Source organism: Prionailurus bengalensis, chromosome E2, assembly GCF_016509475.1.
Source record: "Prionailurus bengalensis isolate Pbe53 chromosome E2, Fcat_Pben_1.1_paternal_pri, whole genome shotgun sequence".
NCBI classification, from domain to species: Eukaryota; Metazoa; Chordata; class Mammalia; order Carnivora; family Felidae; genus Prionailurus; species Prionailurus bengalensis.
The window spans coordinates 8842521-8869199 of NC_057352.1; the positions used below are offsets into that span (position 1 = coordinate 8842521).

A 26679-nucleotide genomic window follows, 5' to 3' on the forward strand; every position below is an offset into this window, starting at 1 on the left:
TTTAAGATTTTGTCCATTTATCTGTATGGTTCCAACTTTAGTATATGTGCTGCCGAAGAGAGCACATCCATTTATGTGTACATAACTTACATCTCAGTTAAAACATAAGTAACCAAAAACAAGCAATAAAATCTCCCAGAGCTCCCATCATCCTTAGGAGCAAACCAGCACTCCCCAGCCTGGCATTGGAGGGCCTGTTTTTCTACAGCTTTATCTTCGAAGGTCTAATTGTGGCAAACAAATGAGCAGGAAGTGATGAGTGAACAAATGGCACACTGGTCCATTTCCCATGGGCTGTTTGCACCGCACAGGACATCTGTGGGGTGAGCCCGGCCCACATCTCTTTCTCCCTCTGTCTGCCAGGAGGGTGCTCGGTCTCTGAGCCTCTCTTGCAGCTAAGAGTGGTCACAACAAGAGATTTTTGCCAGTGAGACATAAACACAGGTCTGCCGCTGGCCCTGAGAAGGCTACTGCTTTTTCTTTAAAAAAGGTGCACGCTTCCTGCAGGTGCGACGTGTGAAGCTATGCCTGCCATCTCCTGAGCAAAAGGGAAGGGCCAAGAGAATCATAGAGAATCACAGCCCTCCTGGCCCCCAAGTTGTGGAGACTCTGAGCTGTGGGCCCACAGCTGTCCTTCTCCAGACTTGTTTCATGAGAAAAATACCCACCTAGTATTTAGTCCATTATTGGATATGTTTGCTATTAAGAAATGTAGTCACCAATATCAAAAAACCAAACCAAAACAAAAGACATCACCTAAAAACCCAGTATGGGGGTGCAGATCCTGGAGTACTGTATCTGGGGTCCCCGAACTGGGGTGCTCCCAGGTAACGATGGCACAACAATGGTAATAACAGTAGAAAGAGTCCCGGGGCGTTCATTGACTAGACCTTACTCAGGGTGTCTCACACTGGGGGCGGCTGAAGGTAGCAGAGCTGAAGGTGGGGCCAGGTCGGAGGTGGGGACTGGCCCAGCAGCAAGACAGAGAGAAGCAGCAGCAGCAGCAGCCCCAGGACTGGAGCGGGGATCAGCGGGTGCCGGGTGACCCTGGTGGGGGGCAGTACAGAGTTTAGGGAGGGGCCAGGGAGCTGCCAGAGTCTCAACGGTGGGCAATGTCCCCGTGTGTGACCATCACCCTCCCTTCCGGGACTGCCTTGGGGCACACCTGAGCGGCTGGGGGTGCAGGGGGGCTAGGCAGAGCTGGCCCCAGTCCGGCCTGCTGACTGGGACCAGCTCTTTCACCACAGGCACCAGGGCTCGCTGCAGATCTGGCTTGGCAGGGCTGCTAGGCAGAAAAAAGGATGAGGCAATCATGCCGGACTTTCCCCTACCTCCAGGTCCCCTCCAGTCCCCGTGGGTCCTGTTACCTCTCAGGAAGGCTTCCTGGAATGTCTCCAGGGTGAGGGTCTCCCAGAGGGATGGGGAGATTGGCCTGAAAGGACAAAGGAAACGGACTTGAGACACTGGCTCCTGGATTAGGAGAGGCCTTTGGTTTAGCCCAATGGACAGAAGTGACTGCATGGAAGGGGTTGGAACACAGTGGCTCAGTGCCGTGACATACACCACCAGGTGGGCTTCCCAGTTCTGCCAGCTTCCACTGTGTGTCCTTCTGGAATGTCACCCCACGTCTCCAGGCCCCACTTTCCCCATCTGGGCACAGGGTCGTTGACATGTACCCACCTCACAGGGCTGAAGGAGAGTCTGCCTGAGGGAACACAGGTAAAAAGCAAAATAGCGGAGGGTGCTTGGAACAGTTTCTGGCACCGAGTGAGCACTGGGTAATTGTGTGTGCTGTTCAATATTGCTAGCTCCATTTGCATCTGATTCTGGAAGGATCCAAGTTCCCAGAGGGCAGAGACCTCATCTTCTCCAAGAGTCCAACCTTGTGCTGGGCCTAGTCCAGCGTGGGCACGCTCTTTGGGTCTGTCTCCCTGCCTGTATCAGAACCTGCAGGTGCCTTAAGATTAAAGCCCCAAAGGGGAGCCTGGGTGGCTCAACTGGTTAAGTGTCCAACTTCAGCTCAGGTCATGATCTCGTGGTTCGTGAGTTTGAGCCTCTTGTTGGGCTCTGTGCTGAGAGCTCAGAGCCTGGAGCCTGCCTGGAGCCTGCTTCTGATTCTGTGTCTCCCTCTCTGTGCCCCTCCCCCACTTGCTTGCATTTCCTCTCTCTCTCTCTCTCTCTGTCTCTCTGTCTCTCTCTCAAAAATAAACTTAAAAAAAAAAGCCCCAAATATTTGTCCAGGGGCCATCTCATCCCCTCTGTTGCTCTCAGGCTTTCGCACCCACACTTTTGTTCCATGGATGATGCTGATGGCAATAGTAACAATAATAAGGAATAACAGGAACACCAGTCTCAGCCACTACCTTGACCACTGCCACCTAATGTACACCTGTTCTGCACCAGGCCCTTTACACATGGTCCTTAACCCTCACCCCACCCTGACAGCTAGGTAAAGATCATTGTCAAGTCAGCTGTGAGGATAACTGAGGAGGGTACCAGTCTCCATGGAAGGGAGTAGGAGGTGGCTTTGGGGTCAGGCTGTTCAGAGAGACCACGTTGGATGGTCTGGAGCCTGAAAGAGCCCAGATACCAGGTGTACATTTGGGCTCTCACATTCCTAACCTGAGGACCCAGGCTCCTCACCCCTCCTCTCCAGGCTTCCTTCCTTCCCTTTCCTTGCCAGAGAATGGGGACTGTCACCCGCACCTCACCCTGTGCCCTGGCGCTATGAGGAACAAAGCAGCGGGTGTGTGTGGTGATAGGCAAGGGGGCTGTGACAGGCGCTGTGCCCCAGGGAGTTCTGGGGCTGGCTGGGGAGGGCCCGGCCCCTTCCTGTGTGTGGGCGCATGTGCGTGTGCATTTTCGCATTCCGGGGGTGTAGCCACGTCTGTGAGGCCTGTGGCTTAGCGGCTGCAGCCCTGTGTATGTGCTTGGGGGGTCCCCTGGGAACATTCTGGCCGCCCACTGGCCTGCAGGCCTCCCCCCACAGCACTGTCCGCTCTCATTAGCTATAGCAAGGGCCTTGTTATCTCTTGGCCAAATGATTTTTCTGTCTGCTCAGGAGAAGTGGGGGTGTGGGGTGAGGGCTGGGAGGAGCTGCCCGTACATCAACCTCCTCCAGGGCCTGGAGTAGGTAGGGGCTGGGAACTGCCTACCCTGACCTGGGTCTCTGCTTCCTCCTCTTCCTGTCTTCTGGGTAACCTGAGAAGACAAAAAAGTCACTGCAAGCATCTTCCCTCTGCCTAGCTTCCCTTTGCCCACTATGGAGCTGGATGAACCTTTAAAGCAGGGGTCTTAATGCAGACCGGGCATCATGGATGAGCGTGGGGGTGTCCTGGAGCCCCAAGAGCAAACTGCTGTGTGTAGGTCAGCGTATGTATTTTGCAGGGGAATTTTCAACACGCTCTTCATACAACTGGCTTTCTCAGCCGCTATGTTTCCAGCTGATGCCTTAGCTGGGAGCCACGGCTTCTCTTCTCCTACTCTCCCGACACCAGAGACTCAGGGCTCTCCCAGACTCCGGGGCAGGTCCAGACCCCACCCCCCACTTTGTGCCTGGTGGGCTGTGCCACTTTTAGTGAGTCTCAGTCTTTCTGGATCTACTTTTAGGACTGAGATTCCAGAAGCCAACTGTGTGAGCAATTCCCCCCACCCCACAAGTCATTCTCTGGGGTGGGCAAGCATCCACCCTCTGCTCCCCCGAGGGTTACAGCTCTCTGAAGTGCCTCTTTGGAGACTCAGACCTCAAGCTGTCTGGCCCAAATGCCCCTCAGAGACCCAGATGTCCACACCACCAGCTACCACCTCCATTTGGGTTCAGGGATCCATCCTCCAGCTACTACCACTTTGACAACCTCAGGACACAGCTGTTTCTTCAATTAGCACCCCAAAGTCAGCTAGGCTGGTAAGGCCCCACTCAGACACAGAGGTGTCTCATCCCCTGGGACTTCTACTTGGGACCCAGGTGGCTCCTCCCCCAGCTCCTCTCGGATCGGAGCCTTCACCCCTACCCATTGTTAGGGACCACAGGATTCACTACCTCCCTTGCTTCCCAATCTGTGAATCACACTGTCCTGCTCCTGGGAAACTCAGATGGCCAGCCCCCGCCCCTGTCGCTGCTCAGCCCCTTCTCCCCTCCCTCCCCTCCCTGGTGACGCTAGGGAAGGTCATAGCTCTGGAGCCCCCCTCCCGCCCAATCTCAGCTTTCTCAGAGGAGCCCAATTAGAGGCTGGTGGCAGGAAGCCTCATTAGCTGCCTCAGCGGAGAGCCTGAAAAAGAGGAGGGGGTGTGGAAAGCCCCAAGGCCAGGGCCCCGGAGGAGAGTGGGCCCAGACATCTAGTGCTTTATCTCTCCTTGGAGGCCTGCATCCAAGCTTCGGAACAATCACAAGGCTGGGGTTCCATGGCCCACCACCCCATCACTAAGTCACCAAGCTGGGATTTGAACCCAGGCTGTCTGATTCTAGAGTCCCCAATTGTCTTGTAACTACATGGGTGTTCGCCCTTGACCCAATGGGTTTCATTCATCCCAGCGTTCCCTGGAGGCCTCGGGAGAAGCGTGTTCAGTGACCTAGTGACTGAGCTGTCCCATCTGCCTGACAACTGTCTTCTTGTCTGAGAGTCTCCTAGATGAAAATTGCTCCTACAGGACTCCATTCAAGCATTACCTCCCAGGGAAGCCTCCCCCGCAGGTGGAGTGAAGTGTCAGATGTTCTCACAGAGCCAGCCAGGTCAGAGTCTGTGTCCCTCTAGGCTAGGAGATGCTGAAGGCAGGGCTGGGTGTGACTCATCCTGGGTCACAGGCCCAGGGTGGCCTCAGTGTGAAGGAATGAGTGAATGAATGAATGAATGATGAGCAGCTCCCCCAGGGCTCTTCCAGTCCTTGTATGCTATTCAAATTCATCCAAGAATTTGGTGTTACCTCAACGCAGGGGGATGGCTCTGGAAGGAACAAGCTTCTTACCACATCGATTGCTCCTTCCTTCCTCCTTGAGGGTGCGCTGGCTCTCCCTGGAAGTTTCTCTGTGGGAAAAGAACAGGTTAGGTCTCCCAGGCTGCGACACCTGCAAGAATTCACCACCTTGGGGCGCCTGTGGCTCAGTTGGTTGAGCGTCTGACTTTGGCTCAAGTCATGATCTTGCAGCTTGTGAGTTTGAGCCCCGCGTTGGGCTCTGTGCTGACAGCTTGGAGCCTGGAGCCTGCTTTGGATTCTGTGTCTCCCTCTCTCTCTGCCCCTAACCCACTCGCATTCTGTCTCTGTCTCTCTCAAAAATAAACAAACATTAAAAAAAAAAAAAAAAAAAGAATTCACTGCCTGCATCTAGGACCTGCCCTCCTCTTGGGCTCTGTCACTGAGGCTGGCTCTGCATCCCTCTCAGAGCAGAAGCCAGAAACGGGAGAGTTGTTCTGGACCCCTTTCTATTCAGGACCCAGGAGTCCAGGTCCCCCAAACCTCTCGTACTCCCATAAACTTCTCGCACTCACGTGGACCCAAAGGAGGCTCAGCGTTTCCCTTCAGATCCCCTTTCCCTCCCAGGTTCCTGGTCTTGGGCAGCTCCATAGCTGTTCTCCTTCAGGATCCAGGTCCTGTTTTCTCCGGAGACATCTCCGTGTGTGGCCCGGACCACCGACTTGATATTGTTTTCTAAATACATTCCTGAGCTCCAGCCTTGTGTACCCATTGACCTCAGGTAGCCCCCCAAATGCCCCTCAGGATCTGCATCTCACTAGGACGCAGTATAAGTTTGGCATCTTTCTGGCTTCTCCCTTCCCAGCACTCTGCGTGCCCAGCCCACTTGCCTGCAGCTGTGTCCCCCCCGCCCTACTTTTCTCTGCCCATCATTCCTCTTTCTCCATCCCAGGGCCCTGGCCTGGCTCAGACTTCATCCTCTGGACTCTTGCCCCAGCCTCCTCCCTGGCCTCCTGGCCTCTAATCAGAATCCATGTGGCCTGCAAGGGATCTTTCTACATTCAGAGCTGACCTCGTCCCTCCCCGCTCTCAGCCCTCCTGTGCCTCCTGTGGCTCCTGTGGCTCGATGGAGAAAAGTAGAGTCTCCCAGCCTGATGTTCAGGGAATCCCTGTCGTGATATGGCCTCCCGGCTCACTAGACACCTCAACTCCCTCTGCTTTCCGAGCATGTTATATGCTTTTGTGCTGCCAGGAAGGCATCTCTTTCCTCACACCACTTCTCCCTCTAGTTTTCCCCAAATAAGCTCAAGTGTCAGTTTCCCTGTGACACCTCTCCAGTCTCCCACTTGACACAGGTGCCCCCTTCGCTGGGCTCCCTCAGGGCCTGCCGCCCACCTCTGCACACCCATCGTCCTGCATTAGGATGGCCGCTCTGCACAATCTCTCCCTCTGGCTCCAAGTGGCTCCACGTGGTAGCTCCAGGACCCAGAGCAGGTGGCAGCCAGAAGCCTGGGTCCGTGTCCCCCTGGATGGGGCATCAGAGAGCTCACAGCAGAATCCACTCTAACTTACACCTCCTCTGAGGGCTGTGACTCCGCTGCCCATAGGCTGTGTGACTGGGGATGTGTGACCTATCTGAGCCTCAGTTTCCCATACGTGACAGGATGAGGGATGAGGATGTCTACCTCACAGAGATGCTGGGGGAGGTAAATGAAAAATCAAACAGCACTGGTGTCAAAGGGAAACACAGAAGCATCTCTCAATCCAGGGAAAACGTGAGCAGAGAGACAAGTTTCTCCTTTAAGAATGGTAAACAGGGGCGCCTGGGTAGCTCAGTTGGTTAAGTGTCCCGACTTACTCTTGACTCTTGATTTCAGCTCAGGTCACAATCTCATGGTTCGGTTCATAAGTTCGAGCCCTGCACCAGGCTCTGTGCTGCTGGTGCAGACTCTGCTTGGGATTCTTTCTCTCCCTCTTTCTCTGCCCCTCCCCACTCGTTCTCTTTCTCTCTCTCTTAAAAATATAAATAAACCCATGGGGCGCCTGGGTGGCTCAGTCGGTTAAGCGTCCGACTTCAGCTCAGGTCACGATCTTGCAGTCCGCGAGTTCGAGCCCCGCGTCGGGCTCTGGGCTGATGGCTCAGAGCCTGGAGCTTGCTTCTGATTCTGTGTCTCCCTCTCTCTCTGCCCCTCCCCCGTTCATGCTGTGTCTCTGTCTCAAAAATAAATAAACGTTAAAAAAATTTTAAAAAAATATAAATAAACCTAAAAAATTAAAAAAAAAAAAACCCAAAGAATGGTAGGCACACCTGGGTGGCTCAGTCGGTTAAGCGTCTGATTCCAGCTCAGGCCATGATCTCACAGTTTGTGAGATGGAGCCCTGTGTCAGGCTCTGTGCTGATGACTTGGAGCCTGCTTCAGATTCTGTCTCCCTCTCTCTCTCTCTCTCTCTGCCTCACCCCTGCTGTTCTCTTTCTCTCTTTCAAAAATAAATAAGAATAAACATTAAAAAACCCAATGGTAAACAGGTAATTCTGAAGCAGTATAATTCTCAAGATGATGCAGTTACAGAGCTGTGAGCAATATTTTCTCTGGAAAAAAACAAAAAACAAAAAACAAAGACTTCTGGCACGAATGGATTAAAATCTCACTTTTCTGTTGTGGACACTGAAGATGAGCTGTGCCAGTTGTTTCAAAGGGTGTTGAAATACTGTTCAGGCAATTACAGAAGTCCTAAAACAACAGCTATTGGTTGAGTTCAAGATTTCACAGTGGGCTTGCTAAGCTTTTCCTAAAGGTGCTTGCATCCAAAAAGTATAAGTTTTAGAAAAATAAAACCAACAAGAAAACACACATGCAAAAACCACCCCCAAAAAACCCAAAAGTAAAAGCTTAACGTATCTTTCCGGTGTCTGGAAGAACGCTTCACGTCTTACCTTCCCCCCTGCAGACCCTGGTAAATAATGATTCCTGACAGTGTTTTCCACCTGACAAAAACTACCAGCAGGCAATTTGTGTTTGCTTTGTTTACGGTCTATTGCACTCCCGAGCTGGTCTCTAGGGGGCAGGGATGGTGTCCTGTCTGGCTTGGGCTCTGTGTCCAGCAGGCCCTTCAACACTTGCCTGTGGGATGGGCAACAAGCTGGTGGCAGGTGGAGCCCCAGGGCCCTTTCCCAGATCCTGGACGCCGGTGGTCTCTGAGCCCCTCCCATGCTCACCTCTGCCCCAGCTGGGGCTTCAGGTGGAAACTCAGCTTCCTCGTCTGTCTCAGTCTCGATGATGACCTCCTCCCACTGCCACACTCCACAGAGAGGGCTGGAGAGAGCGGAGTCTGCCACTTCTTGTTTCTGGGAGGGAAGGCATTTCTGAGACCAGGGATGCCAGGGTGAAGGCAGAAGATGGGGATGGAGATGGGCTGAGGCATGGGGTGGGGGAGGGCAGGGGACTGGCGTGAGGCTGGGTCGGGGTAGGGATGGGGTTGAGGACGGAGATGGTCCTGGGGGGCAGATGGGCTGGGGTGAGAATCGGGGCTGGGTCAGAGCCGTGGCCGGCCGGGGGTTGGGGTGTTTCCATGGAGCTGGGCCCACCTGCCGAATGGCCTGGATCTCCACGCCCAGTGACGGGGGCAGCGCCTGGGTCCAGCCCGCTCTTCTCACCTGGGCCCCTTCCGGTAGCCTAGTGACACCGTCAGGAGGGGGAAGGCTCTCTCTGTGCCTGCCTACTACCCCTCGGTCCACCTACTCTGGGGTCGTGGCCCTGCCCACCTTGTGGCTGGAGGTTGGGGGTCCCTGCCTTTGGGCTCTCCTCCTGCCTCCTCCACCCCTGACGTTCCACTCACTCATCCGGCCCCTCATGGATCTGACTCAGCTGCTCCTCCAGGTGTGAGATTTCCAGCCTCAGTTCCTGCAAAGGGGGCAGTGGGGGACCCTGGCCTCTCTGTTCTTCTCTACCTCTCAGCCTTGGGCTCCCCTTACCGTCACTTCTACTTCCCCAACTTTTTTGAGCTCTCCAGACACATATTCCCAAGAGACAAGGAGAAGAAACTTAGGAAGCCAACAAGAGACAGAGAGCAGCAGGAACCTAGAAGGTAACCTACTGGCCAGGAAAATTAAGAAAAGGAAGGCAGAGATGGAGACGCACAGAACAAAAGACATGGATGGACACAGATTCACAGGGGGGCAAAAGACAAGCAGGGTGTAAGAGACTCATAACAACCAGGGACCAACAGAGAGTAGTGACCCCTGGAGACGGACAGACTAGATCAAAGAAAGGCAGACACAGAGCAAGATGAGCAGGGAAGATGCGGTGAGAAGACCCCCACAAAGAATGAAAGTGGACCCAAGATGGAGATACACAGAGTGAGAGAGAAGGGAAGGAGCAGAGAACAAGAGAAAAGGCAGAGAGAGAGATGGAAACAGAGAGGGAGAGACACACAGTAGTAGAGATGGAAGAAACCAGGTATAGAGACTCCACAAAAGATGGGCAGGAACAGAGAGAGGCAGCAGATCCCAGAGATGGCAAAAGAGCGGGGCTGGGCAGGGGGCCGAGGGTGGGAGGGCAGCCGCCTACCTGAGTCATCGTTCTGTACTCCTCCAAGGTCTTGGCCAGACTCTCTGCATGTTGAGTACGCTGGGAAGGCCCAAAGGTAACTGAGACTGGGCCCAGCCCCAGACAGACACTGAGGCAAGGGGTAGGGGAGACTGGAAGGGTGAGCTTGGGGGGGAAGAGCTAGGGCCTGAGGGAAAGCACCAGGTTTCTAGATCCTGCAGGGTCATGCTTGTGAGCCTGGTGTTGGGAGCAGGGAACCCTCTGACCTCTCCAGGCTGCATATCCATGGAGGAGATCCTGGCGGGACCTCCCTTTCTAGACTAGGGGTGGGAGATGGCCAGGCACATATGGAAGGTGAATGTCCCCTTACCACCCTAGGGCCCCTCACCTCAGAGAGGACAGCATCTCGTTGGCAAATGAGGCGTTCACACTCAAAGAGCTGCCGCTGCCAAGGAAGGAGCCCGTCCATCTGTCCGGCCTTCCGGGACTTGCCTCAGCAGGCGCTGCCCTCCCCGGCCCACCCAGCTCTCTCGAGCCCCTCTCCTCAACCTCCCACGATGTCTCTGGACATCAGCTATCCCGAGAGGGATTTCAGCCAAGCTGCCCGGAGCCCTGGGAGCCTGATGGCTTGATGGAAGTCCCCGGTTCTCACTAGGCCAGAGTGGCTGAAACTGGTAAAAATGGCAGGAGGAAGAGGTTCCACCTTCAAAGCGTCCTTTTCTGTGGCCAGCTCCTCACTTCTCCTCTTCACTCCGTCCCGCTCAGCCAGTAGTTTCCCGTTCTGGAAGAACGAACAACCGGTCATGTCCCCTCCGGCACGTTAGTACTCACAGCTGACATTTCCTGAACAGCTGATATGCAGTAGGCCTCATGCTAAGCGCTTTCTATGTTTTGGCCCATTTAATCCCTCCAACCATCCTGTAAGATCTCAGTTTTGATTTCTCTGTGCATCACTGGGTGCTTGTCTGTAAAAACAGAGATGAGAGCTGCCTGGGTGGCTTAGTCATTTCAATCTCCAACTTCGGCTCAGGTCATGATCTCAAATTCATGAGTTTGAACCCCGCGTTGGGCTCTGTGCTGACAGCTCAGAGCCTGGAGCCTGCCTCAGTTTCTGCGTCTCCCTCTTTCTCTACCCCTCCCTCACTCGCATTCTCTCTCTCTCTCTCAAAAGTAAATAAACATTAGAACAACTTATTAAAAAAATGGAGATGAGATAGACCTATTTCATAGGGCTGCTGTGTGGATTAAATGAGCTAATGGTGACTGCTAACCTGTACTGAGTGCTTTGCAAGTGCTAACTCATTTCTTACCCCCCATTGTTTGTTTGTTTTTTTAAGTTTATTTCTTTTGAGAGAGAGAGAGAGAGAAATAGTGGGAGAGGGGCAGACAGAGGGAGAGAGAGAATCCTAAGCAGGCTCCACACTGTTAGCGTGGAGCCTGACGCAGGGCTCAAACTCATGAACTGTGAGATCATGACCTGAGCTGAAATCAAGAGTCTGTCGCTGAACTAACTGAGCCATCCAGATACCCCTTTACTACCTCATTGTAAAGATGAAGGCAAGTCTAGCACAGAACAGTTGTGCAACTTGCCCCGGGTTATACAGGTGATAATTCATGCAAACACATGTTACTACATGGAATAAGCACAAAACATATATGGCATATGGTAATTGCCTGGCATATACCAACATGTTCAGGAAATGTAAAATGTATAATTTTAAAGGTATCTTCAAAACTTTGTAAGTGCTTTTCACACACATATGTGAAAATAACAGTACAATGAATGTGCATGGCCCATCACCCAACCTTGATAATTATATACATTTCCCCAGTTTCTCCCCTATCCTCCAAGGATTTTGTTTTGTTTAACAGATGATTCAAAAGCAAATGCCAGATATCACATTATTTCACCTATAACTACTCTGGCATTTTTATTTCCTACTTGAGGAATTTTTCCTTTAGTAAACTCACAATACCACTATCATCTTAAAATGGATCATTCCTTACTGTTGTCTCATACTGAATTGGTGCTTTAAAAAAAAAAAGTGTATTTATTTAAGTAATCTCTCTACTCAACATGGGGCTCGAACTCACAACCCTGAGATCAAGAGTTGCACGCTCCTCCAAGTAAGCCAGCCAGGCACTCCCTGTATTTTTGTTTCATTTTTTCATTTTAGTTATCTCACAAATGCCTTTTCACATTTATTTGGTTTGTATGAGGATCTAAATGAGGTCCACCGTGGCTTTTAGTTGAAATGCCTCCTTTTCATCTGACAGTGGTCACCCACCTCCCCAACCATGGCATTTTTGGGGGCCCTTCTTTTGTGGAAGAAATCAGGTTATTTGTCCTGTAGAACAGGAGCATTTGGATTTGACTTACTGAGTTCTCATTCCCTGTGCGGGATGTTCACCCCGTTCCTCCAACCTCTTTATTTCCTCTAAACTGGTGAGTAGATCCAGGGCCCTGGCCAAGCTCCTGTTCCATTTTTTGGCAGGAAGATTTCACGGGTGCTGCTAAACGTGTCCTCTTGCGCCATTCAGGAAGAATGTAATGTCTGGTTGTCCCAAGTGTTAATGTTTTTATCGGGATCACCTCCCCTGTCCCAATTTTGCAGAGGAAATTGAGGAGTGGAGGGACTAAGAAACTTTAAATGGTGAGTGAGTGGATTCAAACCCAAATCTGACTCTAAATGCTGCAATTATAACCCCCAGACTCTCTGAGCCAGACATAGCCCTGGGTGAGAACAGGGAACCAGCTTCGTCTCTCCCCTCAGGGGAGCTCATTGCTAGAGGTGGAGACCGGTGCAGAAGTAGATGATGACAACATGGGAGGCAGACTCTGATGAGGCTTAGCCCCTGGGCCTTGTGGGATCCCGGATGAGGGGGTTCCTGAAGAAGCAGTGTTGGGGCACCCTGAGTCCTCCAGGGTGAGAATTATCTGAGAGAACAAGGGGGCTGGGAGAGGGCAGCACAGGCCAGCCATGCTGTGAGATCTGAGAATAAAACGGCCCCAAATCCAGTCTGGAGTTTCCAGGCACCAATACTATAGCAACTTGCACTGACTTCGATGGGAAGCAGCCATGGGCAAAAAGCATTTCAGCGCAAAGAGGCAGGTGGACTTCCCTCGCCACACCCCTCCTCTCAGTGCCCCTGGGGATACCCAGGCCAGCTCCTCCTTCTCTCCAGCTGGCTCGGCTCCAAATCCTCCATCAGTGGGCCCTCACTCTCAGTCTCAGCGGCCTGGGCTGCCAGGTGAAGGGCAGAGGAAGGACGGACCAGGAATGCTGTGTCAACATCTGTCCACCTGGTAGGGGATTTGCAGGCTGGATCCTGGGCCACTCGGCAGGGAACCTGGTTACTCAGCCTCTCCCGCCTTCTTCTGCAGTAACCCGAGCCCTGCTCTGTAGATTCTCTGTAGGAAAACTGAGTGTCTGAGTGTCCCCTACTCTAACATTATTCTACTGTAACTTGAGAACTCGATCTATAGATGCTCTGTAGGCTGCCGAGGGGAGGGGATAGGTGGAGGGGAAGCGACCAAGAATAGCTCTGGTTTATCGAGCGCCTAGGATGCCCCAGGCACCGCTCAAGGCACTTGACCTGGCAGTGGGCCTTCTGGGCTGGGAGGAGGCCCAGACTTCTGGCTGCAATTCACCCTGCTTATTCTTTCTTCTGCTTTCATTGGGGGTCCACTCTCCACATGGGCAGGTGGGTCCTGGTCTGGGGTGAATGAGATGGAAATCTCGGAGGATTCAGAAGTAGCTTGTTAGCTAACCCAGCAGCCATTGTCACCCCCTCTGACTTGTTCATCTCCCACTCCAGAGGCTGAGCCTCCCTCACTGCTGGGGGTGTCATGCGATCCAGTTCTTGCCAGCGAGATGGAAGAGAGGTATGCTGGGGTGGTGGGTACAGTGGGGGTGCTCCTGGGAAGCCTTTTCCTTCTGACGAAAAGAGAGCTATGGGAGAAGCATTAGCTGGGCTCCCCTGTCCCTCTTTGGCCTGATTTGGATGAGACTGTGAGGGCAGAGCGGCTGCAGCCATCTGTGATCACGAGGCCACAAGCAGATGAACAAGCCTGAATCACCAAACCAATCCAGAGACCTTCAAAGCCTCTTGTTACAGAAATGAGTGCCCTTTGGATTGAAGCCACCATTTCTTCTGTGTTCTCTTCCTTGGAGCTGTAAGTATTCTGGCCCATCAGCGGTTGGATTACCCATGCCAGGGAGTGGTTTGGCTATAATCATATGATATCACTTTGTCCAGTAACATAGAAGAGGGAGGTTCTGCCATGGGGCTTTAGGGAGAATTTCTCCCTGTTCTTAAAAAGTGATGTTCTGGAAGAAACAGTTACTTCCTGGCTACACCCCATGCCTCACATTGTGGCAGCCATCTTGTGGCAATTCCCATTGTTCCAAATGATGGAACTCTCATGGAAGAGCCAGGGAAGAATAGTGGAGAAGTTTTGGATTTGAATACAAAAGCTACAATACAGATGTAGGACAAAGAGATTTGGGGGGATCAGGCAGAATCAATATCATTGCCTGGACTCAGCAAAGATCTTTAGGTCAGGAGAGGGGTGCAGGAGGGTCAAAAAAGAGAGCAGTAGAGGGGAAACATGCCCTGAGCCAGCCCCCAGCCCCGGGTTAGCTAAGGTGGGGGTGAAGAGGAAGGATGCTATTGAACAACACAACCCCTGGGAGGTCTGGGAATCAGAGAGCATTTCTCAGCTCAGTCTCAGCCCCAACAAGGCCTGTGAATAACAGAATTGAGATAGCTGTGTGAGCAGCAGAGGCTGAGAGAGACCCACGAGGCCCCCTATGGCCACAAAGAGTCTCAGGGAAGTAGCCAAGCCTCCTCTTTGGCCCCTGAAGGGTATGGAAGTGGCTGAGGGAGAGCCCCAGAGGCCCCCATGTGCTGGGGGGTCCCGAGGGCCACCACCTGCAGGTGCAGTGAGGACTGTACATCCAGACACCAGAGGCAATGCCCGCCTCCCAGTGGATGCCAGCGTGTGGTGGTGACTAAGGATGAGGACCAGATGGGATGATGAACATCAATCTTGTGACCAGCAGAGAGAGCAGATGTTGAGCGAGGACCGCCACCTCCTGGAGCACTGAGATGCTGTGTGGGTCTCCAGCAACTTAGATGCCACCTTGTGGGGGGTAGTGACGATTTTCATTATCAATTGATGAGTTTCATTTCCATCTAAGATGACTAGATGGATCTGGATTTAACAAAGGCTCGGGAAGGAGAAGTCACATGCCTAAAGGTGGCCCATCTTGTAAGTGGCAGAGATGGGATTTGAACTCGCTGATTTCAAGGCCTGTATTCTTTCCACCATAAAAATGCTAATATATGAACAATACTGGTTAACTTTCAGTGAACACTTCCAGTGGTCCTGCCTCATACCTAATACTCTATAAGCATCCTTTTGTTTAAATCTCACACAACCCAGTGAGGGAGATTCTATTATTTTGCCCATTGTTACAGGTGAGGACACTGAGGTACAGAGAAGCAATAGACTGACCCATGCTTATGGAGGCAGCTCCAGCATGGACCCAGGCAGTCCGCCCCACGCCCCTCACTCTTACTAACCATAGCAGTCCTCACATGCAGTGATGTGACCTTCAGAAACATTCATATGTTATTGGGATTCTGGGGTCTCCCTCTACAGACTGAAAGAATAAGTGGGTGCAGGCTACTGAGGATGTCTGGGGCAGACGGGGCGGGGAGGGGAAAATCCTGAGGACCGGGGAAGGGATTAGGTGGGCACTGGGCCTCAGCTCACCTCCTCCTGCAGAGTCTCCATCTCGGCCACCAGATGCTGCTGTTCCTTTTCCTGAGCAGCCGCGAAAGAGGACAAAGGCTTTCTTAGGACCTCCTTGCCCCCATATTGCCCTTCTCCCCGACCTGGGAACACATCTCGGGTCTGGGTCATTAAGGAGCAAGGCTGGGAGAAGGGGTCTGGGAGCCCTGATGGCTCCTGCTGTCCCCTTTGTCATAAAAGGGATGGCAAATCGATCTGAGCCCTAGGTCAGGAGCAAGCAGGACCTGGAGGAAGGGAGGAAGCCAGGGTAACCTCTGCACCTTCCCATTTCACAGTCAGACACCGCTGCTCAGACTCTTTAAGAAAGGGAGAAGGCACCTTCGTGCCCCTTGCCCAGAACCCACCGTCTGTCGGGCCTGGGCCAGGAGGCTGCGATTCTGCTCCTCCAGGCTCTTGGCCAGAGTCTTCAGATCCTCCAGCTCCTCATCCACAGCCTTGGCACACTGCAGAGCCTGCTGGGTACTGAGTGGGGGCGGGGCAGATGGGCCACGCAGGAGGGAAACAGAGACCATAGAGATAGATCCAGTCAGAGCTGGCAGTAACAGAGACCTGGGGGTGGGGCACAGAGACCCAGTTTCTACCTAAAAGACTAAGGGGGTGGGACAGAGACCCAGAGAAAGCAGGAGGACTAAAATAGGGGAATCATGATGGACAGGAGCATAGAGAAAGGGATAGGCTGCTGATACGGAGACTCAGAGAAAAATGAAGAGGGAAGTCTGAACCCAAGAGGTCAAGAGACAAGAACTAGGGAGACACAAAAGAAAAAGAGCAAAAGAGAAAGGGACAGTGCAGGGTTGAAGACAGGGCAGGAGGTGCGGAGACAGCATGTGGAGAGGAGAGTGACGGGGGGGGGGGGGGGGGGGGGGGGGGGGGGGGGGGGGGGGGGAAGCCTGGTCAGGAGGGACACAGGTGCGCCGGCCCACCTGCGAAGCTGCTTGCGCAGGGCTGCAATCTCCTCCCCGAGGCGTGCAGATCCCTCCTCCGCTGTCTCCACGCTGCGCTGGAGCTTAGCGTTCTCCCCGGCCAGCCTGCGGTTGCTGAGCTCCAGGTCCTCCAGGCTGCTCAGCAGGTCAGCTGTGGCGGGCCTGGGGTCAGGGAGGGGCAGGTCACTGGCCACAGCTCCGACCTCCTTTCCCAGGTTGGGGAGGGGGTGGTGGGGACATGAGGTTCTTCTGGAGAGAGAGAAACAGGACAGACTGCCCCGCTCTCCTGGAGCCATCAGCACAGCACCCCTCCCCCCATCCCTCACCCACTCCCGAAGGACCCCAAGCCCTATGACATGGAGGCTGGAGGGCAGCGGGGGAGAGAATAGGTACAGCTCAGGTCTGGGGTCTTCGCCTCCAAAGCTCTCCAGGTTGGCTGGCTCCTCAGCTTCTGGGCATCCTGGGGAAGACAGGCAGGGTGGTGGGCTCCCCGGTGACCTTAGGTGTTGGGCCACCCCAGAACTCGGGCTTGGCCTCCGCTAGCCTCGCCCTCACATTTGTTGTGGGTCATGTCATCTACTCCTGGGGCTACAATTACATCCACCAAGTGAAAGGCCTTTTGCTCACTGGTACCTTGAGCAAAAGCTGGCCCTCACTCATAGCCCCGATTCCGTCACATCCAGGATGAGGCAGCACCTTAGCTGCCCCCAAACCTGTTCTTCCTCCCAGTATCCCTCCCTCCCGGCCACTGGGCTGTCCTGGCTCATCCCCACAGTCCACTGGAGCCCGGGCCCTCCTGCCCTCCTTCCCCATTCTCTGTCCTCTCCTCTCTGTGTCAGCCAGTCCTGGCTCAGGGTTTGCCCTCTCCTCTCGCCCTCTCCCCTTCCTCGCCCTCTCCTCACCACAAGCTCATCCCCAGCCTCCTGGCCTCCAGCCTTCCCCCACCCAGAGGGGTGTTTCCTCAACAGGAGCTGACCTGACCCTCCCCTGGCCCCCAAGCCCAACTGGAGAAAGTTTAAGGGAATGTCCAGGAAGCTGTATTTTTTTTTTTTTTTTTTTTGCTTTTGTTTGGTTTTATAAGGTGTAACGGGAACACTTTTTACGGTGCGCCTCCTGTGTGTGAGGTCCTAGGGATAAAATGGTGAGCGAATCAACTAACCAAATAGCACGGCAGGTAACTTAATCGGTTAATCATGTTTTTACAGGAAAGGAGGGCTGTGAGTGAGCCTGGACTGCCAGGGACCTTAGCCTGGGGCCTCCCAGGGCTTCCCCACAGAGGGTTCCCCAGGTGTGCGAAGTTTAGGGGGAATAACCTGAGGGGAGGACCGTGGTGGGCAGGCACTGAGTGCATTAGAGGCTGAGCCAGGAGGCCCAAGGGAGCAGGGACTAGAGAGCAGACGGGAGCTGGAGAGAGCTGACAAGGAGAGGTGGGCAGGGCCTTACAGGCCTCTGTGATAGGCTGGGGTTAGGAGGAGGACTTGGAACCAACTCCTGAAGAAAAAAACCCCAAAAGGTCAAGAAAGGAGGGAAGGCAGTCATGGAGGTGCCTAGAAAGCCAAACTCACAGCTCCAGGATGGAGCTAAGGTTCCAAGGGTCCCACCCTATGCCCCTGGCTCTGTCTCCAGGTGGGAAGTCCCTCCACTGTCTGACCCCGGGCCTTCCTGCTTCATTCTATATATAGTAGTCTCACCAGATGGCGGTTGCTGGGAGGTCAGGGCCCCCTCGAAGGCTGTCTCCTCTTCCAGCTCTAATCCCCTGTATCAAAGGGATGAGGCTTAGAGCCCCCTGCAGCCACCCCCAATCCTGACCAGCCACGAAGGGGGATTGCTGGTGGCAGGAGGAGGGGCCGGGTCAGGTGAGAGCCAGAGAGCATGGACAGCACCACCGTGGGGAGGAAGGTAAGGCCAGATGGCAAGAGCCCTGGGCCAGATGGAAAAGCAGGAGAGGCAAGGCCTGCGTTTGGAGAAGGGATGGGGAGGGGCCTCAGTCAGCCCCCTAATACCCCAACTTTTCCTTCCAGCCCCTTTTATTTCTGCCTCCCCATCCCAGGAACTTTGTCTTCAGACTTTCCACCCCATTCCCCCCAACCCCATCTCTTTACTTTTCGCTCCTCCTCAGCCTCCTCCAAACCACAGTAGGTCCCTGTGCCCAAAGGGTGCTGGCTGCAGTAAGCAGGTATGAATGAGGTTAGATCTCAGGAAGGACTTCCGGGGGGCGCGGAGGGGAGAGGTGCAGAGACCCACCCATCCAACTGACAGGCAGCAATCCAATCCCGCATGACAACCAGGAAGGTGTCCAAGTCCACAGTGGCCTGAGGGCCCTCTCCATTGGGGTCCAGGTTGCAGGCCAGTGTTTGGAGGCGTGCATCCTGGGAGCCCCGTCCTGTCACAGCCTCCAGGTAGGCTAGTACGTGGGTCACAGTCACGATACCTGGGGACAAAGCATGCCGTGAGGGAGTCTAGGGCAAGTGGGGGGGAGGGGAGTAGGGACAGGCAATGGCTTGAAAGCAGGATGCCAGTGGCTGGGCTGGCAGCACCTCTGCACCATGGCTTAACTGAGACACTTTGGGCAAGTCCTTTCCCCTCCTCTAAGTTGAACTCTTCACCTGGAAATGGAGCCCAGTCATCACCACTCACAGGGTGGACCCAAGAGGACCTGCTATGCCCCATCAGGCCCTCAGTGGCTGCCCTCCCTCCCTCTCCCTAGGCCCTACCCTCTTCCATTAATGTCCTCACCCTGAAAGGCCTCGGTCCCTTTATCCAATCCTTCCAGAAGCTTCCTACAATCACCCATTTGTCTGTAGGACCCCCAAGAAAGGGCCCTAGCCCATCCCTCTCTTTATGGCTCCCCAGTTTCCAGCCTCCCCATCTCTGTCCCTTATTATTCCTTGTGTCTCCCAGGTCCAGGGCTGCCAGGCTCTCATCCTGTCCCCCACCTGTCCTCTGGGGGTCACAAGCTTCGAACGTCGAGTTGAGTATTTGCTCCTCTAAGCTCAGCAGCGTCCCCAGGCTCCCCTCCTCCAGCTGGTCCCAGAGATACACTGAGGAGACAAGAGGGCCAGCCCGCCCATAAGAAGGGGAACAAGAAGAGGAGTGACCCCAGGTCCTGTGCTCCTGCAGAGGGGAGTGAATTCATCCTGAGCTACCTGGAGTTGGGGGGGGGAACAGCAGGAAGCTCGGGCTGGGGACAGCAACAGTAAGGGCCTCCTTGCTCCCCATCCTGAGGATATGGGGCCCCTCTTTCAGGCCAGGAAGTCCCCCCTGCTTCTAATCCTTTGTGTCTGACCAGCTCAGGAGCCCAGATAACAAACAAGGCTCTGAAATCACCCTTTCCTCCTCTCTTCCCTGGCCTCCCAGGCTCTGCTCAGAGGGGGCTGGGGCAGAGGAGGGCAAAGAAGAGAGGATTCTGGGAGGAGCTGAGGGTGAAGGGGGGCCCAGGAGCCAGGAACAATCCAATAAGGCGCGGGCAGCCTGGATCGATTCTGCCGGCCACATCTCCGGTTTCCCAGCCTGCCTGGGGGGCCGGTTGTCTTTCCTACCTGAATCCCCAGGCGGGGCTGGCGTCATTGCAGCCCACAGCCAGGGGCCCGAGATGAGAGGGGATGGGTGATCTAGGTAGGGTGAGTGGTGGGGGAGTGGTTAGGAGCTCATAGCCCAGCTACGTGACTATGGGCAAGTCCATTCTCCTTTTGAAGCCTCAGTTTCCCCACCAGTAAAATGGGCAGGTAGTGGTTCCTCCTTACCAGGGCTGGGAGGGTTAGGTTTGTGTGTGGGAAGAGACCTCCCAGCACAGACAAACAATGTAAACGCCCCCATGTCTGTTTGTCCACGGCTGTATCAACAGTGCCTGCATATACAGGCACTCAATAAATTCTCCACGATACAAGGGAAGATCCTCTACCCCAGGGATTACTGGGGTCCACTTCTCTGGGACTGGAAGTGACCTGCAAGGCTCCCTACCCTTGAACAACTGGGTATTGCGGCAGGCCTGGCACAGGCTGCTGGGTCTGGCTGGCCCAAGGGGCAACCTGAGCAAGGAATGCAGACTCTCTGAGACTCAGTTTCTTCCTCTGGAAAATGGGGCTGGTGTTCCCTCCCTCCTAGAGAAGAAATGAGAAAATCTGGAAAGGCTCTGGGCAGAAGGCCTGGCCCATGGTGGAGGCTCGATAACAGAATTGAACATTCATTTAGCAAATGAGTAGGTGCCCTTCCTCTTCTGAGGGTTTGTATGGACCACGGCCACTGCTATTTGTAGCCCCACTTTACAGATGAGGTGAGTGAGGCACAGAGTAGTTAGGAACTTGCCCTGGCTCTTTTTTTTTTTTTTTAAGTAGGCTCCATGCCCAATGTGGGCCTTGAACTCACAACCCTGAGCCAGCCAGGCACCCATAGGTGCTCTAATTCCTTTTAATCTCCAGGGTTCATTGTAGAGAGCTAACATTCAGCCCCCACAGGTTTGAACCCATGCTATTAGGGAAGGGGGGAGGGAACCCACAATTAGAGGAGACACCAGGGCCCATGCTGGGGCTTTACCTGAATTTGCAGTGTTCACCTCTCACTGTGCTACCCAGGTTATGAAGGAGGACCCTGAGGTCCAGCGAGGTCACTCCCCAGGGCTGCTCAGCCAGAGTCAACCCAGGACGTCTGGCTCAGAGGACCCCCACGTGTCTATCTGGGGCCCCTCAGGAAGATGTCACTCTGCCTGTGCTGTTCTGTTCCTTTCCCTTCATTTCCATCCTCCGTATCTCTACCCCTCTCTGTGTCTCTGTCTCTGCCCTTCTCTAGTTTTCTCTCTGGCTCTTTCTCTCCATCTTCCTCCCCATCTCTCTCTTCCTGGGGCCCTGCCTCTCTGTCTCTGTGTTCCTTGCCCCCATTTTCTTCCCCGTGTCTCCAGCTCTGGGCTTCTTTTCCCATATCTCAGTGATTCTCCATTCCCCAAGCCTTCTCTCTCCTTGCCCTGCTGTCTCTCTGGCTTTTTCCCCCCAGCCTTCCTCTGTCTCCATCTCTCCCGGGTGTGGCCTTCCCTTTCCTTCAGGAGCCTCCCAAAGGCGGCTCAGCCCCGGCCCAAGGGATCTTCCGGGCCCGCACGCCCTCTGCTGGTGCCGGAGAAGTTTTGATGTCGGTCACTCGGTCTGCCAGCCCTGGCGCTGCCTCCCGCACCCAGGTGTCTGTCTCCTACCTTCCCCTCTGGAAAGACTCCTGAGGCCAGAGTCCAGGCCTGCGGCTTTGAGAAAAGATGCAGGCTCTGCTGCTGGATGCTGGGAGCCTCTAAGAAAGCGGCCCTGCCTCTCCCCAAGGGTGGGAGCCTCCTCCCCCATCACATTGGGCTCTCCCACTTAGCAGATGAATTTCAGAGAGGGCAACCCAGCGTCTTCCTCCCCAAGCCGGCTTTCACACCCCCTTGGTTTGCATCCATCCAAACAAATCAAGAACAATAATTGAGCTCCTACATGTCAGACATTGTTCTAGGGCAGCGCTAACCAATAGGGCAGCCACTTGCCACATAAGTTTCTTGAGTGCTTGAACTGTGGCGAGTGTGAATTGAGATGCTCTATTAGTGTAAACCACACACCAGATCTTGAAGTCCTAGTGTGAAAAAAAAAAAGAATATCTCTAATACATTTTTATATTAATTACATGCTGAAAGGATACCACTTTGGACACATCAGGTTAAGTAAAATCTATTATTCCCATTCCATTTTGCTTGTTTCTTTTTACCTTTAAATGTGGCTAGTAACAAAATTTAAAATTACATTTATGGCTCACATGTTGGTCAGCACTGCTCTAGGGACCAGGAATGCCAGAGTGAATAAAACAGACAGACCCCCATGTCGGGACGCCCGGGTGGCTCAGTCGGTTGAGCTTCTGACTTTGGCTCAGGTCATGATCTCACAGTTTGTAAGTTCAAGCCCCGCATCAGGCTTGGGCTCACTGCTGTCAATGCAGTGCACAGCCCACTTCAGATCCTCTGTCCTCCTCCCCCTCTGCCCCTCTCCTGCTCCCACTCTCTCTCTCTCAAAATTAAATAAACATTAAAAAACAAACCCAAAAAAAAACCCCAAAACAAAAAAAGACCCAACTCATGTCCCAGTGGGAGAGACAGAGACTAAGCAGTGCTATGAAGAGAAGCAGGAGAGGGGAGGGTATGTGAAAAGGCTTTTCAGAAAGCAGAGATCTGAATGACTAGTGAGGGGCGACCCAGCAGGTCATTAGGGAGGAAGGAACAGAGCTTGCTAAGGTTTCTGCTGTAGTTTCCCCAGAGCAAAGGAGATACGGTATCCAGACAGGAGGGCGCACATCGGCACTTCATCAAAGATAGCTCCCTCCCTCCCACCCCGGCACCAAAGTGGAGGCTCAGTCACCCTAAGCCACCTCTCTCAAGTCCCCAAGCTGGCACCCACTCACCCACTGCCCCCTCCTCATCCTCCCTTGGGGTGAACAGGGGCCCAGCCACCTACTTTTTGCAGCGGGGCCACCCGCCCGGCCCTCTGGGACATCCATGGGCCACCCTGGTCGCTCCACAGCTGCTGGAGAAACTAACAGCCTGCCCCCATCACTGGGAGGGACTGGTAAAGGATCGTCTGCTCCAAGAGCTCCTGGAAGGACAAAGGGGAATGGCCTCCTCAGACCAGCCACCCTGCCCCACCTGTGCCCCAGGCCGCTCTGGGTTCTCAGAACCTGTTTGCCCACCCCTGCCTCAACCAGAGCAGCTCCCGCTCAGACCTGTTTTATGAATTGGAGGTGTGGGCTGGGAAAATGGGGGGCCAAGGAGTGGGCAGCAGAGATCAAAGAGGGGGCTGGTGGATGGGGGTCACTGCCTCCTTGCTTCCCTCCCCCACCTCCTCCCCACAGCCTGTCAAGTCCCTAGCCTTGTCCCTCTTGCCCTATGATTCTAACTTGACCCCTCCTCTCCTTCCCTACAGCTCTGGGTTCCATCCTCTCCCCCTGGGCCCTGGGCCCACCCTCCTCCCGGCCTCCCAGTCTCTAGTCTTTCCCTCCCCGTCCATCCCCAGCAGCGCCCCAGAGCTGACCTGCCCAGTGTTCTCCCGTGGCTCCCCAGTACACCAGGGACAGAGCCTAGACGCTGGACCTGGCATTGAAGGCCTTGCACAGCCTGGCCCTTCCCGCCTCCCTACCCCAAATCACACTTGCTGTTCCAGCAAATCTGAACTGCGTGCTCTCCCCCAAACTGGACTGGCTGTCCCCACCTCGGGGTATCTGACTGGGACGCCTTCCTTTCCAGCCCTTCCTGCCTTGGCTTATCTATCTCCTCCTCTGGGAAAATGTTTCTGAACCAGCTGCCGTCCCTGGGTTCCAACACCACCCTGGGCTACCGACATTCTGCCATATCAGTCTGTATTTGGAACTAGTGGCCTCCTGTGCGAGTTGGACCCCATCTCTCTCCTGCGCCAATCCCTGCCATGGATCCCTAGTGCCCTCAGGGCTAAGTCCTAGCCCCTCTGGCTGGTGTGGGACAGAGTCTTCGTCCCTGCAATTCCTTGCCCCTTTTTGTCACTTTTCTCTCCACTGGCTGACCTCTAGGTCCCTCCCGCTCATCACAGCCGTGGGAGTTCTGCACCTTTGCATGGTCTTCCCAGGCCCAGGTGGTACCACACGCACCATCCTCACATGTGGCCCCTGCCCTGGGAAGCCTCCCTGGGAAGCCTTCCCTGAGTCCCTGGGGTCCCCTAGGGACCAGTGAGGGACTCCCTCCTCTGTGCCCTGACAATGCCCTGCCCTACCTCCATTACAACCAGGTTGACCATCCGTACGACTTATCGTCCCAACCCAGGACACTTTCAAGAGTGAGAAGAGTGTTGGGGCACCCGTGTGGCTCAGTCGGTTAAGCGTCTGACTCTTGGTTTTGGCTCAGGTCATGATCTCACAGTTTCGTGAGTTCAAGCTCCACATCGGGCTCTGTGCTGACAGTGAGGAGCCTGCTTGGGATTCTCTCTCTGGCTCTGTCTGTCCCTCCCTAGCTCACACTGTCTCTCTCAACTTAAAAAAAAAAAAAACTTGGGGCGCCTGGGTGGCGCAGTCGGTTAAGCGTCCGACTTCAGCCAGGTCACGATCTCACGGTCCATGAGTTCGAGCCCCGTGTCAGGCTCTGGGCTGATGGCTCAGAGCCTGGAGCCCTCTTCGGATTCTGTGTCTCCCTCTCTCTCTCTCTGCCCCTCCCCTGCTCTCTCTTTGTCTCTCACTCTCTCTCAAAAAATGAATAAACATTTTAAAAATTTAAAAATGAATAAGCATTAGAAAAAGAAAATGATTTTTAGGGGCGCCTGGGTGGCGCAGTCGGTTAAGCATCCGACTTCAGCCAGGTCACGATCTCACGGTCCATGAGTTCGAGCCCCGCGTCGGGCTCTGGGCTGATGGCTCAGAGCCTGGAGCCTGTTTCGGATTCTGTGTCTCCCTCTCTCTCTGCCCCTCCCCCGTTCATGCTCTGTCTCTCTCTGTCCCAAAAATAAATAAACGTTGAGAAAAAAAAATTAAAAAAAAAACAAACCTTAAAAAACTTACAAACTTAAAAAAAAACTTTAAAAACTTTAAAAAAAAAAAGTAAGAGTGAGAAGGGTGCTATTAATAATTACGCTGGACAACTATGCCCATCGGGGCTGCACTGGGCACACTGGGGCAAATGGTCCACATAGGGTCACCTGGGGTCTGTCTGTCCTCACCCCACCTGCTCGTCATGCCTTTCCTCACCAAGTACTCCCCACACCCTGCTCTCCCTGGCGCCAGCCGGGTCCACAGCCATGGAGTGCACGCTTCTTGGCAGCTTTTAGAATGTTCTAGAAAAAGCAGCCTTTGAAGAGAGAGCCTTCCAGGGTTTGTACAATGCTGGAGGGTGCAGAAGGGGGGTGATGGCTGTGGGATCTGAGCGAGGGGGGGGGGGAGGGTCTGGCACCGGGTGCTTCTGACAGGGACTGAGGGATAAACTCCCGGTGAGGGGCTGAGGGAGGCTCTCCTCAATCACAGAGGGTCTTCCACAGGGAGGCTGGAGCAGGAGGAGGACACAGGCAGGAATTAAAGGGGTTCGGATTTTAAAGGGGCCTCTGGGTTCCAAGAGGGTCTCCGACCAGATTTCTGGGGCGTCTCTGGATTTCTGGGGGTGTCTGGATTTCAGAGGTCTCTGATAGGATTTGGGAGGGGAACCTGACAGGATTGTTGGTGGGTCTGACAAGATTTCCGGGAATCTCTGACAGGATTTCGGCGAGGCGGGACGCGGGGAGGGGTGGGGGTTCTCTGATTTGGGAAGGGAGCGTAACAGGATTTTTGCGGGGTGGCCTGGCAGGGTCTGAGGGAGAAGTCTGACAGAATTTCTAGAAGATTCTGACAAGATTTCAGGGGTCATCTATCACAGTTCCTAGGAGTCCTTCTCAGTATTTCTGAGGGGTTTTGATCAGGATTTCACGAAAACTTTTAACAAGGTTTGGAAGGCCTTGATATTGGGGGCTGTGCCCTAGGATTTGGGGGGCTCTGGCAGGGCTTCTCTGGGGAACCCCACCACATCCCGGGCGTCCCTGAGCCCACGTCCCACTCTCAGGACACAGCCGGGGCCCACGACCTACCACCAGGCAGTTGCTTGGGAAGAAGGTACACGTGCGCCGTTCCCGCCAGAAAAACGTTGGGGCGAGACCGAGGGCGCGCGCGGCGCCTAAGCCCCGCCCCACCTGGGCGCCTCCCCACGACGCAGGCGCACACCGGGGGAAGGCTCGCGCTACTCTTGTCGGTTACCTGCAACCGGGACGCCGCGCATGCGCAGGACTGTCCGGGCGCGCACCCAGCCTGGCCGAGCGGGTGCACGCGTATCGGCCGGGACGGCCAAAGCTGGAGGGAGGGCGGCAGGCAGCGGAAGCGAGGGGCGCCTGCGTCCCCTACGTTGGGGTCCTCTCTCCGGCCTCAAGCTTGGGTGCCATGGGCCAGTTGGCTTGAGGGACCCCTTGTCCACCCCCCACTTTTCATCAGCTACTAAGTCACGCCCTTTTTGCCCTCTCTTCCGTGCAAGGCTGCCCATCGCCGTCACAATGATGTTCCTACCCCGTCTTGCCTCACCACTGCCGCGCCCTTTGTGGCTCTAGTCGCGATGTATTAACAGATCCCTGAAAGACTGTTCCTCAGTTTCATTCATTCCCTATAGGGGGGAGTGGGAAAAAGTATTCTCAGCCTTTCCGGCTAGAGAGAAGAGAATTACATCCAAAATTGGCTCCCAGGAATGGGGATTTGGGACAAAGATGCCCCATCCACTCCTCCTTTCTGCTAGCGGAGACACAGGAAAGGGATTCTTTTGCATCCTCCGGTTCACCCCACCATCATTCATTTCTCAGAGCGACCTTTGCCTGCCACGCTGCCTCCATTAGGCCCTCATCTCGCTAACCTCCGTTAGAGGTCCCTATCTCACGACCTGACATATTGTAGATTTGTGTAGTGTCACCCCCACTGGAACGTGAGCTATATGCAGTAGGAAGCTGTTTGGGGG

At 54.3% G+C, this 26679-nt stretch overlaps 1 protein-coding gene across 7 annotated transcripts; it reads right to left on the reverse strand.

The window, feature by feature from the left end:
* Nucleotides 1-26042, reverse strand: KASH5 (KASH domain containing 5). Of its 7 annotated transcripts, none has more exons than XM_043600274.1 (20): nt 25938-26042; nt 22658-22795; nt 19136-19240; nt 18444-18630; nt 17891-17955; nt 16593-16659; nt 16200-16361; nt 15621-15738; nt 15238-15288; nt 10159-10236; nt 9844-9900; nt 9477-9536; nt 8746-8810; nt 8495-8582; nt 8126-8254; nt 4963-5021; nt 3156-3201; nt 1368-1432; nt 1166-1282; nt 1-1047 (listed from the first exon to the last, which is right to left on the reverse strand). In XM_043600274.1, the coding sequence occupies exons 1-20, from the start codon at nt 25957-25959 to the stop codon at nt 906-908; spliced, it is 1821 nt and encodes a 606-aa protein (XP_043456209.1). In that variant the 5' UTR covers nt 25960-26042; the 3' UTR covers nt 1-905. The 7 variants fall into 7 exon arrangements, 5 of the variants coding, with proteins under 5 accessions (XP_043456209.1, XP_043456208.1, XP_043456210.1 ...); XM_043600273.1 differs by having other exon boundaries at nt 1166-1285; XR_006300282.1 differs by lacking the exon at nt 1-1047 and adding an exon at nt 1562-1705 and having other exon boundaries at nt 1231-1282.
* Nucleotides 26043-26679: the final 637 nt, after the last annotated feature.

Bases quoted from the DNA above. Each gene is read 5' to 3' on its own strand.
- KASH5 (XM_043600271.1), bottom strand. From the start codon at position 25,959: ATGCGCGGCGTCCCGGTTGCAG. The intron at 8,811-9,476 runs GTAGGCGGCTGC...CCCCCTTTGCAG, and splicing joins AGTACAGAACGATGACTCAG to GAACTGAGGCTGGAAATCTC. The intron at 1,283-1,367 runs GTAACAGGACCC...TCTGCCTAGCAG, and splicing joins CCAGGAAGCCTTCCTGAGAG to CCCTGCCAAGCCAGATCTGC.